Here is a 12,567-nt window from a genome sequence, read left to right as displayed (position 1 = left end):
CTTGAATATCTGTGCAGTGCCAAGGCCCTCAACCAGTGACAACTTCAGCGGGCCTTTTTTGTTTTTTTTTTGCCCTTTGATTTCAAAACCTCCTATCATCCAGGAAAAATAGCAAGGCCAACACTTTGTCCTCGAAGGGCAAATATTACACTGACCTAAAGGACTTGAACCCGAAAACCTCATGCATCCTCAAGCCTCATACCTTTCTGGGTGCAGCTTCCCACCAAGAAGATTGCATAACCTACAAAAAAGGTGTATATATGTTCACCCCAGCCTCTGAGGACTACAGTCTTGCAGGTGAGTCATGACTCCCTCCTGGCAGACATTTTGGCTGCTTTAAAACTCAGCATCTCTCTCTCAAGTCTTCTGGTGGCCTCACATGTGGGTTACAGTGTAGGCCTGTACAATGTAAATGTCTGCTCCAAAACACTGCACAATAATCCCCTTGGATGCCTACAACCCCTCCACACTCCACCTGACCCCTGGACAGTCACTGCCTTAGATTTTGTAGTAGAACTACCCAATTTTAGTGGGTTCATGACCTTCCTGACAATTGTGAACCACCTCACAAAGATGGCATGCTTCATCCCCTGCACTGGCCTACTCTCCTCTCAGGAAACTGCCTGGCTCTGGGTGGACCAAGTTGCCTGCTTCCATGGTCTCCCACAGCGCATCATCTCTGAGTGTGGTGTGCAATTTATCTCCTGCTTCTGGCAAGAAGTTCTCTGGATTTTGGACATCTGGTCCTGCCTTGCCTCCACCTACCACCCTTGGACAAACGGTCAAGCAGAGAGAACCAGCCACATCCTGCAGCTGTAGATTTAATGCTACGTAAACTTCCACCAGAATGACTGGTCCTTGCTCCTACCTCATCCAGAGTTTGCATACAATAACTCAGAACATGTATCTATGGGTCAAAGCCCCCCCACCCTTTTTTTTTTCAAACTATGTGTTCCACCCTTGGTTATACCCAGAGCTACCTGCAACTTTCCACAACCCAGTAGCCCTGGACTGGATACAACAGATATATCAAACCCAAAGTGACCCAAAAGTTTGCCTGGAGGACACCTAGAAGAGCTAGAAACAACATGCAGACCGATGACAACAGGAGGGGCCCGCCCTTCCACTAGACCAGAAGGTATGGCTCTCAATGAAAAAGCTACACGCAGACAGGCCATCTCATAAGCTGAACTACCAGTTCCTTGGCCCCTACCAAGTTCACCAGCAAATCAATGCAGTCAACTTGAACTCGACTTTCCCGGTTCTCTCTGAATAAAACAGTTTTCCATATTTCACTCCTAAAACCCCACATTCAGGACCAATTCCCTCACCACTCCAAACTGCCCCTCCCACCAGTACGTGTGGGAAGGGCAGTATATTGTCCAGAAGATCCTTGAGGCCAGAATCAGATGGGGTTGACTCGGTTATTTTGTGAATTGGAAAGGCTATGGTCTTGAAGAGCGCTCCTGGGAACTGGTGGACACTGTCCATACTCCTGGACCTGGTCAATGCCTTCCACAAAAACCACCCTGGAAAACCTGGCCCATGACCGCCCAAGGGTGCTCTAGGAGAAGGAATGAGGTGTGAGATGGCAGGCCTCGAACCCGGGCAGTACTCCTCAGACTATGGCCACTACCCAGCCATTCCCCTGAATGACTGGAGAAGGGTGCCAGTAAAGCTCTACCTCACAAAGGGCCCCGCCCACAAAGCTCCTGACTCACAAAGCTCACAAGCCCACCGATTGGCTGGGAAGCTCTATATAAACCAGAAAGAGATACAGGAACTTTTCTGAGCAAGTATTAGAATTTTGACTAGCTGCTACTATGGGAAATAGGACCCTGCCTATTTGCCTGACTGTTGAGCCCCGCCTTCCCACCCGGTCCTGCTTCCTGCCTTCCTGCCTCACTCCAGCCTTGTCCTCCAGCCCTCCACAGAGGCCCCAGCAAACACACAGGGGCTGAATCTCATTCACACCAAGGAGCCTTTCCATCATTTGCTCTGGCAGGGTACATATGCACACTGTAAGGCCCCTTTACAGGGGCACAGCAACATATAGCGACCTTAGTGCAAATGAAACTCAGGCCCAGGGCCTTCAAGACTTGCTGTTCCTCGTATTTCCCAGGCAAAGATGGGCTGCTCACCTCTGCCACAACCGATGGCTTGTCTGGTGGCTCTAGCCCATTGTTGTGTTTGCCAACTGTTCACAAAGAAGTTTGGATTTCCCTGGATTGGTTCGTTTCTACAAAAGTGTTCATCCCTCACTCCTGGGAAACAAAAGTGTTGCACAGAACCAGAGACCTATTTGCACACATTGGCTTGCACACTGGTTAGCCAGCATGTAGATGACATGTTTGCTCAGTGAGCCCCAGGGGGAGGAACCTACCTTGGGAGAGCGAGGGGCCTGCAGTGATGGGGAGATGCAGCTGCTATCAGGGTGCTGCCAGTTCTGAATGTTAGCTTTAGTCTCAAAGCTTAGCTACGAGCTAAGCACAGCATCTGTCCATGTTCTGGAACCAGCAAATAAAGAGGCACAGACATCATGGCCAGAGAGCAATTCTGGGCCAGGTCCCCAGCTGGCACAAAGAGCCCAATTTACACCGTCTGAGAGCTTGGCTCTCCTATGGAAAAAGGTGAGGCGCCCCTGGCTAATCACGCCCCCACATAACCGAATCCATAAGAAACTCAATTTTATTCACTTCATTTTTTTTTCCGTTTCGGAAAAAAATTGCATGAGTTAATTTTCACTCACGAAGGAAACCGTGGCCCCTTTGTCATTGGCCCGGGGTGGATTCTGCTGCGCTGACTATCGTTGAGTTCCCCTGCATGCGTGGGGGCATGGCTGCGCACATCCTGACTGGCACAGTCCAATTCTCCTTGAGCAAACCCAGCCCCAGCAGTGGGATTGCGGGCACAGGGGGCATGCTGGGCTTGGCTGCTGGTTTCACACACAGCACAGGGCCCTGGGAAAATCAGGAAGTGGTTAATACCTCCTGAGGGGCAAATGGGGCCGCAAAGCACCACCGCTGCCCCATCAGACAGTGTGAGGGGGCCAGCAGGGGCAGAGGGGACTTGCACTTGGTGTTGGCCACCGAGGGGCGCCACTGGTATTACCTTGTCAGGGAAGGGCTGCTGTAGCTGATTGACGTCCAGTGGTGTTATCAAAGGGATGTTGTCAAAGCTGTCATCACTGCTGCCGGCGCCCTGCTCCTTGTCCGGCTTCTCGCAGAGATTGCTGCCCAGTTTCACCATGGTCAGATAACGCTGCTGAGACGGAAGGAGGGAGAGGCAACAGGTCAGACAGTTGCTCAGTTTCCAGAGACAGTTGCTGGTTACCCGTTTTGTCAGGCTGTGATCACTGAAGCATCGCTCTGTGTTCCCAGAGAGGGGCTGGGTCCACACGTTCAGATCTGGACCCAGTGCCACCAGGTTCGGAGCTGGGTGGATCGGTGACTTTGTACCATGCCTGTTGCCAGCTGTTTGCATATCCGAACAGCAGTAAGAGGACTCCACCCACTGCCAGCCTCCCCTTCCCAGCCCCTTAGCTAAGTGCCCAACACTGACGCCCAGTGCCTGGGGAGCAACTGTGGCTCATGGAAGGGGTCTAGTCGGAGTGACTCGGGCAGAGCAATCCCTCTGCCTCTTGCTGCTTGCACAGCTCCCCTACAAAGAAACCGTAACACTGATGGAATGACTACACTGCATTCCTTCCAAGACTGAACACTGCCGGCAGGCTGAGAACAGGAAATTGCAGGCTGTATGTAACAGCACCTCCGGTGATTCCTGCCATGACATTATGAATGTGCTACCGGTCAGCTGCCCAAGCCTCCCAAAATCTCTCTCAAAGCCATAAAAACACACACCACACAGGCAGAGCGCAGCTCTCCTGAACTAGCCAGAAACAAACTACAGCTCAGAACCAACCTGACTGGAGCAAGGGCTCATGCATGCATGTGCCAGCGTCTCCAAGGGTTCAAAACCCATCAGTCGGGTCCCAAAGTCAGGGTACTGGGTTAAAACCAGGAGGTTTGTTTAATAGTCAATGCTGGGTTTGTTTTGTTGCCCCTAGGACACACTTGGGTCATGCTTTCCTAGGCAATCAGAAGGGCTAAAACTTTTTTAAAAGTGAAAGCTGGGATTCCTCTGACTCCAGAGCTGGGGCTTTACGAAAAGCACCAACTACTTGTTGCAAGTAGTTGTGACAACATTCCCAAAGTTGGCAGGACGGGAAGTCCATGGATTTCGGCAGGAGCTTAGCAGGTGCTCTGAGGGCAGCGTCAGGCCCCTAGAGCAGAACCAGCCCATACATGGTAAGTATTTTGAAATAATTGGCAATCAATCCATGGGATGTGCAAAAGTCCAGTGAGCACAAGCTCTTCAGCACTTAGATACAGAGGCCAGGCTTGCAGGCTGCTCAACCTCTCCAGTTATTATTCAAAAACTCTGCTGAGGGTTGGTCACTTTCAAAAATCTGTCTGCTCCATTGAGGTGCTTTAAATAGGAGCTGTCAGATGCTGAACTCTTTGAAAATCTGGCTCCAGGTGCCTAGATATGGGTGGGCTTCGGAGCCTGACTTTAAGCATTCTGCTTTGCAAGTGTCCGCTTTATTTTCAGCATGGTTTTGTGATGTCGTTCAGAAATGTGAGCAACTCAAAGAGACAAGATCAGCCCCAAAGAGCTCTTTCAAAACACCTGACTTTTTCAGCCCTAGGATGCAAACACCTCAAAGACATGGTGACAACAGATGTCAAAGAGATGAGGATCGAAGAGACTGGGGCATGGAACAGTAATTCCTAGATTCCAAGGCTAGAAGGGACCACTGTGACCATCTAGTCTGACCATAACACAGGTCAGAGAACTGCCCCACAATAATTCCTAGAACAGTTCTTTAGAAAAACATCGTGATTTAAAAATTGCTAGTGATGGAGAATCCACCACGACTCTTGGTACATTGTTCCAATGGTTAATTATCCTCACTGTTAACAATGTATGCCTTATTTCCAGTCTGAATTTGTCTAACTCCAACTTCCAGCCATTGGATCATGTTATACCTTTCTCTGTTAGATTGAGATATTATTAATATTTGTTCCCCATGTAGGTACTTACAGACTATAATTGAATCACCCCTAACCTTTTTGTTAAACTAAATAGATTGAGCTCCTGGAGTCCATCACTATAAGTCAGGTTTTTTAATCTTTGAATCATTCTCGTGGCTCTTCTCTGAACCCTCTCCTACTTTTCAACATCCTTCTTGAATTGTGGGAACCAGAACTGGACATGGTGTTCCAGCATCGGTTGCACCAGTGTCAAATATGAAGGTAAAATAACCTTGCTACACCTACTCGAGATTCCCCTGTTCATGCATCCAAAGATCGCATTAGCCCTTTTGGTCACAGCATCGGACTGGGTGTTCGTACTCAGCTGATTATCCAAACCTCTACCCCCATGTCTTTTCCAAACTCAGGTCTTGTCTACATGAGTGAGGGTATTGCCATGTAACTATACCAACTAGCTAGACCATCATTACTATACTGGCAAAAGTTCTCAGGCTACACCTGGCCTCAGGCTGTGCCCTGCCATTGTCCATGAGTTTTTAAAGCCCTAAACAAAAGCCGTCCATTCCCACCTCCAATAGCACAAACCATCAGTCATAGGGTCAGTCCTTAAATAAGAAAAGAACAAAAAAAAAGGAGGGCCAGTTACAGCTGTTTGAACACCTTCGCCACACATTTCCTGACCTTCTGGGATTCTTTCCCATTTAAGATTAGCTCTAAATGCCCAGGGTTTCTGATTCTTGTTTAGGGAATAATTGCAATGTCCCTGGGAAAGTGTTCATCATTAAATCACTAATATGTACTCTCAGCCCTCACTCCCACAGAACATTCCCTCTCCTGGGAATGGCTTAAGAGATCAGGATGGGGAGCGGCTGGGGCACAGAACAGCCCCCAGTTCAGAGCCCCGCCATAATTGCTATTGTCAGTTATTTGTTCACAGGCAATTTCCATACATTCCTCCTGCCTGAGCAGTGCTCAGGCCTCCCAACCCTCCCATTCTACTGACACAGGGTCCCAGCGGCTCTCCCTGTCTTTCTGTCCATTTCCTTCTCCTTTGTCATTGGGGGAGTGTCACAGGGTCAGTCCAGAATCAGATTCCACTCTAGGAGAAAGAGAGCAGCTTGTGCCAGGTGAAGTCATTCATCTGTTTATGTTCCTTCCTTCTGATTCCTTATAGGGCCTTATGGGATGTTAGATAACGAATCCCAGCTGCTGGCTCTGGTGTACGGCAAGACAGGAAGATGGGACAAGGGCATGGCTGGGAAGGCTATTTAGCATCCAGGGTCACATCCAGCACCCAGAACTTCTCTGACCCATGAAGCTCAGCAGTGACCCGACAAGCCACACAACCTCTCTAGAGTCAGAAAGTGCTGGATGTGTGCTCCCTGCGACCCAGCACTGTGCATGTACCAGCTGGGGTCCCAGCCACAGACAGGGGTGCCAGGAGCAGGGACCCCTCATTAACCAGCTATATCCACTTCCCGAGTGCATCAGGCATCGCTATTAAACCTGCCCCCCGGGCCACATGCTCTTCCTGTTTACAAGACCTTCTTTGTAATAAACCTCAGTCCTCCCCTGTACTCCACAATTATAAACAGCCTCTGCGCCATCTACACAGACTGATGCATGATGAGAGAGTGATTCCTTCTGCCCTGTACCTCTGCACTAACGTATGGCACAGAGAGGGCCGGTGTAGTTGGATTGGTAACTGGTTAAAAGACAGGAAACAAAGGATAGCAATAAATGGCCAGTTTTCAGAATGCAGAGAGGTAAATAGTGGCATCCCCCAGGGTCTGTACTGGGCCTAATCCTATTTGTGACAGGGTCAGGTCAGATGACTGTAGGAGAGTAATTTTTTTTTCCAGGGGAGAGCGTGAACGCAGTCCCCCACTACCACAAATTATGCAGTCGAGTTTCCCACATTTGGGGAAATCGCAGGGGTCAGCACACCCGCAGTGAGCCTCATCCTGGGAAAACCACCTTCATGATCATGGTGTCTCCCCTGCCAGGTAAGTATAGAAGACAGATATATTAGCCCCAGACTAAGTAGGTCCCTTTTCCCTGGATAAGGTAACAGGGAAGGTTCCAGAACAATCAGGAACCTTCTGCAGATAATTAAGACAGGCTGATTAGAACACCTGCAGCCAATCAAGAAGCTGCTAGAATCAATTAAGGCAGGCTAATCAGGGCACCTGGGTTTTAAAAAGGAGCTCCCTTCAGTTTGTGGTGTGCGTGTGAGGAGCTGGGAGCAAGAGGCACTAGGAGCTGAGAGTGAGTATGCGGACTGTTGGAGGACTGAGGTGTACAAGCGTTATCAGACACCAGGAGGAAGGTCCTATGGTGAGGATAAAGAAGGTGTTGGGAGGAGGCCATGGGGAAGTAGCCCAGGGAGTTGTAGCTGTTGCACAGCTGTTCCAGGAGGCACTCTAGACAGCTGCATTCCACAGGGCCCTGGGCTGGAACCCGGAGTAGAGGACGGGCCCGGGTTCCCCCCAAATCCTCCCAACTCCTGGTCAGACACAGGAGGAGTCAACCTGTACTGTGAGTTTAGAAAAACGGCCAAGCTGAGGGCTGCCATGAAGCTCCAAGGCGAGCAAATCTGCCAATAAGCGCAAGACCCACCAAGGTAGAGCAGGAACTTTGTCACATATTCAACATATTCATAAATGATCTGGAAAAAGGGGTAAACAGTGAGGTGGCAAAATTTGCAGATGATACAAAACTACTCGAGATAGTTAAGTCCCAGGCAGACTGTGAAGAGCTACAAAAGGATCGCACAAAACTGGGTGACTGGGCAACAAAATAGCAGATGAAATTCAATGTTGATAAATGCAAAGTAATGCGCATTAGAAAACATAATCCCAAATATACATACCAAATGATGGGGTCTAAATTAGCTGTGATCACTCAAGAAAGAGATCTTGGAGTCAGTGTGGATAGTTCTCTGAAAACATCCACTCAATGTGCAGCGGCAGTCAAAAAAGTGAACAGAATGTTGGGCATCATTAAGAAAGATAATAAGACAGAAAATATCCCTATTATATTGCCTCTAAATAAATCCATGGTATGTCCGCATCTTGAATACTGTGTGTAGATGTGGTTGCCCCATCTCAAATAAGATATATTGGAATTGGAAAAGTTCAGAAAAAGGCAACAAAATGATATGGGGTATGGAACGGCTTTCATATGAGGAGAGATTAATAAGACAGGGACTGTTCAGCTTGGAAAAGAGACAACTAAGGGGGGATATGATTGAGGTCTCTAAAATATTGACTGGTGTGAAGAAAGTAAATAAGAAAATGTTATTTACTCCTTTTCATAACACACGAACTATGGGTCACCAAATGAAATTAATAGGCAGCAAGTTTAAAACAAACAAAAGGAAGCATTTCTTCATACAATGCACTCCTTGTGGAACTCCTTGCCAGAGGAAGTTGTGAAGGCCAAGACTATAACAGGGGTCAAGAAAGAACTAGATAAGTTCATGGAGAATAGGTCCATCAATGGCTATTAGCCAGGATGGGCAGGGATGGTGTCTCTTGCCTCTTTGCCAGAAGCTGGGAATGGGCGACAGGGGATGGATCATTTGATGAGTACCAGTTCTGTTCATTCCCTCTGAAGCACCTGGCGTTGGCCACTGTCGGAAGACAGGATACTGGGCTAGATGGACCTTTGGTCTGGCCCAATATGGCCGTTCTTATGTTTTTATGGTGAACGCCACCCAGTGAATGAGACACTGGGATTTACAGGGCTGATTCCTTCAACAGACAGAAAAATCATCTGGTCAGTGTCTGATACCCAGGCCTGCTCTCCTCAGAGCCATGAGCCAAGTGCACTCAGAACGCATCGATTCCAAGGCCAGAAGGGATTATGGTGATCATCTAGTCTGACCTCCTGTAGAACACAGGCCCCAAAATAATTCTGAAACCAGATCTGTTACAAAGACATCCAATCTCAATTTAAAAATTGTCAATGATAGTGAATCCACCACAACCCTTCGTCAACTGATCCAAAGGTTAATTACTCTCACTGTTAAAATGTACACCTTATTCCCAATCTGAATTTGTCTATCATCAACTCCCAGCCATTGCATTGTGTTAGACCTTTCTCTGTTAGGTTGAAAAGCCCTTTATTAAATATTTTTTCCCATGTAGGTATTTATAGACTATGATCAAGTCATCCCTTAACCTTTTCTTTATTAAGCTAAATACACTGAGATCCTTGAGTCTATCATGATAAGTGATGTTTTTTAATTCTTTAATCATTCTCGTGGCTCTTCTCTGACTCTTTCTAATGATCAGCATGCTACTTGAACCATGGGCACCAGAACTGGACACAGGATTCCAGCAGTGGTCGCACTCCGTGCCAAATCCAGAGGTAACATAACGTCTCTGCTCCTATTCGATTCCCTGTTTATTCATCCCAGGATCACATTCATGCTTTTGGCTACAGTGTTGCACTGGGAGCTCATGTTCAGCTGATTATCCACCTTGACCCCGCAAGTCTTTTTCAGAGTCCCTGCTTCCCAGGATAGAGTCCCCCATCCTGTAAGTACAGCATACATTCTTTGTTCCTAGATATAAACATTTACACTTAGCCATATTAAAAGGCATATTGTTTACTTGCACCCAATTTACAAGCAATGCAGATCACTCTGCATCAGTGACTTGTCCTCTTCATTACTTACCCGCAGCCCCCCTCAGTAATTTTTTTGTCATCTGAAAACTTATCGTGATGATTTTATGTTTTCTTCCAGGTCATTGATAAAAATGTTAAATAGCATAGGACCAAGAATCCATCACTGTGGGACATCAATGGAAACACACCCACTCAAGAATTATTCCCCTTGTACAATTACATTTTGAGACCTATCAGTTAGCCAGTTTTTAATCCACTTCATGTGCCCCATGTTAATTTTACATTGTTCTAGATCTTTAAACAAAATGTCATGTGGTACCAAGCCAAATGCCTTAGAGAAGTCTAAGTATGTTACATCAACATTATTATCTTTATCAACCAAACTTTCAATTTTATTAAAAAAGGTATTAAATTAGTTTGACAGGATCTATTTTCTATAAATCCATGATGATTTGCATTAATTACGTTACTCTACTTTAATTCTTTATTGAGCGCCATATCAGCTGCTCCACTACCTTGCCCAGGTTCAATGTCAGACTGACAGGCCAATAATTACCCAACTCATCTCATTTACCCTTTTTAAAAATTGGTACAATATTAGCTTTGTTCTAGTCTTCTGGAACTTCCCCTGTGCTCCAGGACTTATTGCAACTCAACATTAATGGTCCAGTGTGCTCCTCAGCCAGCTCTTTTAAAACTCGTGGACGCAAGATATGTGGATATGCTAACTTAAAAATGTCCAACTTTGGTAGTTTCTGTTTAACATGCTCCAGAGATACTAGTGATATGGGAAGAGTGTTATCACCATATGATGAAAGTATATCATCTGTTTTTCTCTAAGTACCAAACAAATATTTATTGAATACCTCTGCCTTTTCTGCATTTTTATTGGTAATTCTACAGTAGAACCTCAGAGTTACAAACACCAGAGTTACGAACAGACCAGCCAATCACACACCTCATTTGGAACTGGAAGTACACAATTAGGCGGCAGCAGATAAAAAAAAAAAGCAAATACAGTACAGTATTATGTTAAATGTAAACTACAATAAATAAATAAATAAATAAATAAATAAAGGGAAAGCGGTATTTTTCTTCCGCATAGTAAAGTTTCAAAGCTGTATTAAGTCAGTGTTCAGTTATAAACTTTTGAAAGATCAACCATAATGTTTTGTTCCAAGTTACAAACAACCTCCATTCCTGATGTGTTCATAACTCTGAGGTTCTACTGTACTACATCCATCCAGTAATGGATTGATACCATTGTCAGGATTCATTTTGTTCCTAATATGTTGTAAAATCTCCTTATTGTCCTTAACTCTGCTGGCCATAGATTTCTCCTTGGTTTCATTGACTTCCCTTATCACTTTTCTACAATTCCTAACTTCTGATTTATATTCATTACTATCAGCTTTTCCTTTCTTCTATTTGTTATGGGTTTTTTTTAAATATAGCTGCCTTCAATTCCCCTCTAAACCAAGTCATTTTTTTTAAACCAGTATGACCTTCTTCCTCAATTTTGGCCCAACTTTAGTTGGTTTGTTTTCCTAAAACAGCCAGCTCTCTAGAGACAAGGAAACTTTGGGCTGCATTTTGCAGATATTTTATAGAAAAGTTTAAGAAAATGATCTGGATCTGAATCTTGTGGCTTACGTTCCTTTCTACTAAATATCCCAGGAAATCACAGCTGTATACAGCATTCTTTGCTACCGCATTGCATCTCTGGTGACTTTATCGCAGGTTTCATGATTTGTGGTGTGTTCCTTAAAGCCCTGGCTGCTGGAATCAGGAAATGGGATGACAACCACTGGCTCTTATTCTGCCTTTGTCTGCTAGAGGAAAGAGCCATTTATACTCAGAAATCCTCTCCGTGGGTAGGTACTTGCAGACATGATCAAGTTACCTCTGAACTTTCTCTTGGATAAATTAATAGATGGAGATTCTTTTCTCTCTCCCTATGTCTTCACTGTGAAGTTAATTCAGGTGATCAGCAGCCAGGTGAGTCTAGAGGGTATGAGCAGTCACTTTGCAAAGCCCTATCTGATTTACTGGGTCCTAACTGATGATGCACTCCCCCATGTGTCAGGTTTCAGAGTAGCAGCCGTGTTAGTCTGTATCCGCAAAAAGAAAAGGAATACTTGTGGAACCTTAGAGACTAACAAATTTATTTGAGCATAAGCTTTTGTGAGCTACAGCTCACTTCATCGGATGCATGCAGTGGAAAATACTGCGGGGAATATCCCATGGTTGTCTGTGCTGCAGTAAGAGGAACCACTCTACGATTCTTTCCCATTGAGTTATGGGAGAGCTAGTCCGTCCTCCTGGGCACACACCGGGAATTGTGGGAAGGCAGTGGAGGACTATCAACACTCCAGTGATTTAGGCTTGTTGACACAAGTATAGTTATGCTGACCAGTTTCCCCGCATAGATGAAGCTTTAACTGGCTAATGCCAAGTAGGGGGTGTTATCAGCCAGAGCTTGACTTCTGTTTTCACTCAAACCCCCATGCCCAGGTTCAACGAGCGACCAAACTCAGGTGAGAGGTTTGTGTGTGGGGACGTGAACAGGAGGAGTGTTGTTCTGAAGAAGGACTGTCTCTGGCCCAAAAAGGGATAAGATGTTACTAAAAGCCTTATTTACTGGTACAACATTAAATAATGAAGTGTGGACAGACAGAAGTGCCATCGACTTGAGCGTTAGGCATCACTTTGCCCGATCAATTAAACAAACAGCAAAGGAAGAAAGACAGGAAAGAAGAAATCAGGTGGGGAAGGAAACATGACACATGGAGGGGTGACAGCAATAGACCAAGTCTCACAGCCCATGTGGTGTTCAGGATTCAGCCAGTGCTAGTAGAGGTGGAGATGTCATCTGGGT

General features: G+C 46.0%; 1 protein-coding gene and 1 pseudogene across 2 annotated transcripts in view; both read right to left on the bottom strand.

The window, feature by feature from the left end:
• CALY (calcyon neuron specific vesicular protein) overlaps window positions 1–12,567 on the bottom strand; it is a 42,825-nt gene that overhangs the window by 20,853 nt on the left and 9,405 nt on the right. Inside the window, exon 2 of one of the 2 annotated variants that reach the window (XM_073353108.1) lies at window positions 3,112–3,261. In XM_073353108.1, coding sequence (XP_073209209.1) covers window positions 3,112–3,249 — 138 coding nt within the window. In that variant the 5' untranslated portion in view covers window positions 3,250–3,261. Of the gene's footprint in view, window positions 1–3,111; window positions 3,265–12,567 lie in introns of both variants that reach the window. The other variant, XM_073353107.1, reaches the window with a different exon arrangement.
• On the bottom strand, window positions 6,914–7,068 carry LOC140915441 (U1 spliceosomal RNA; annotated as a pseudogene).

The sequence above is a fragment of the Lepidochelys kempii genome, chromosome 7 (genome assembly GCF_965140265.1).
Source record: "Lepidochelys kempii isolate rLepKem1 chromosome 7, rLepKem1.hap2, whole genome shotgun sequence".
Lineage (NCBI taxonomy): Eukaryota > Metazoa > Chordata > Testudines > Cheloniidae > Lepidochelys > Lepidochelys kempii.
The sequence above is the reverse complement of the archived record's forward strand: the minus strand, read 5'-3'. Positions and strand labels throughout refer to the sequence as shown.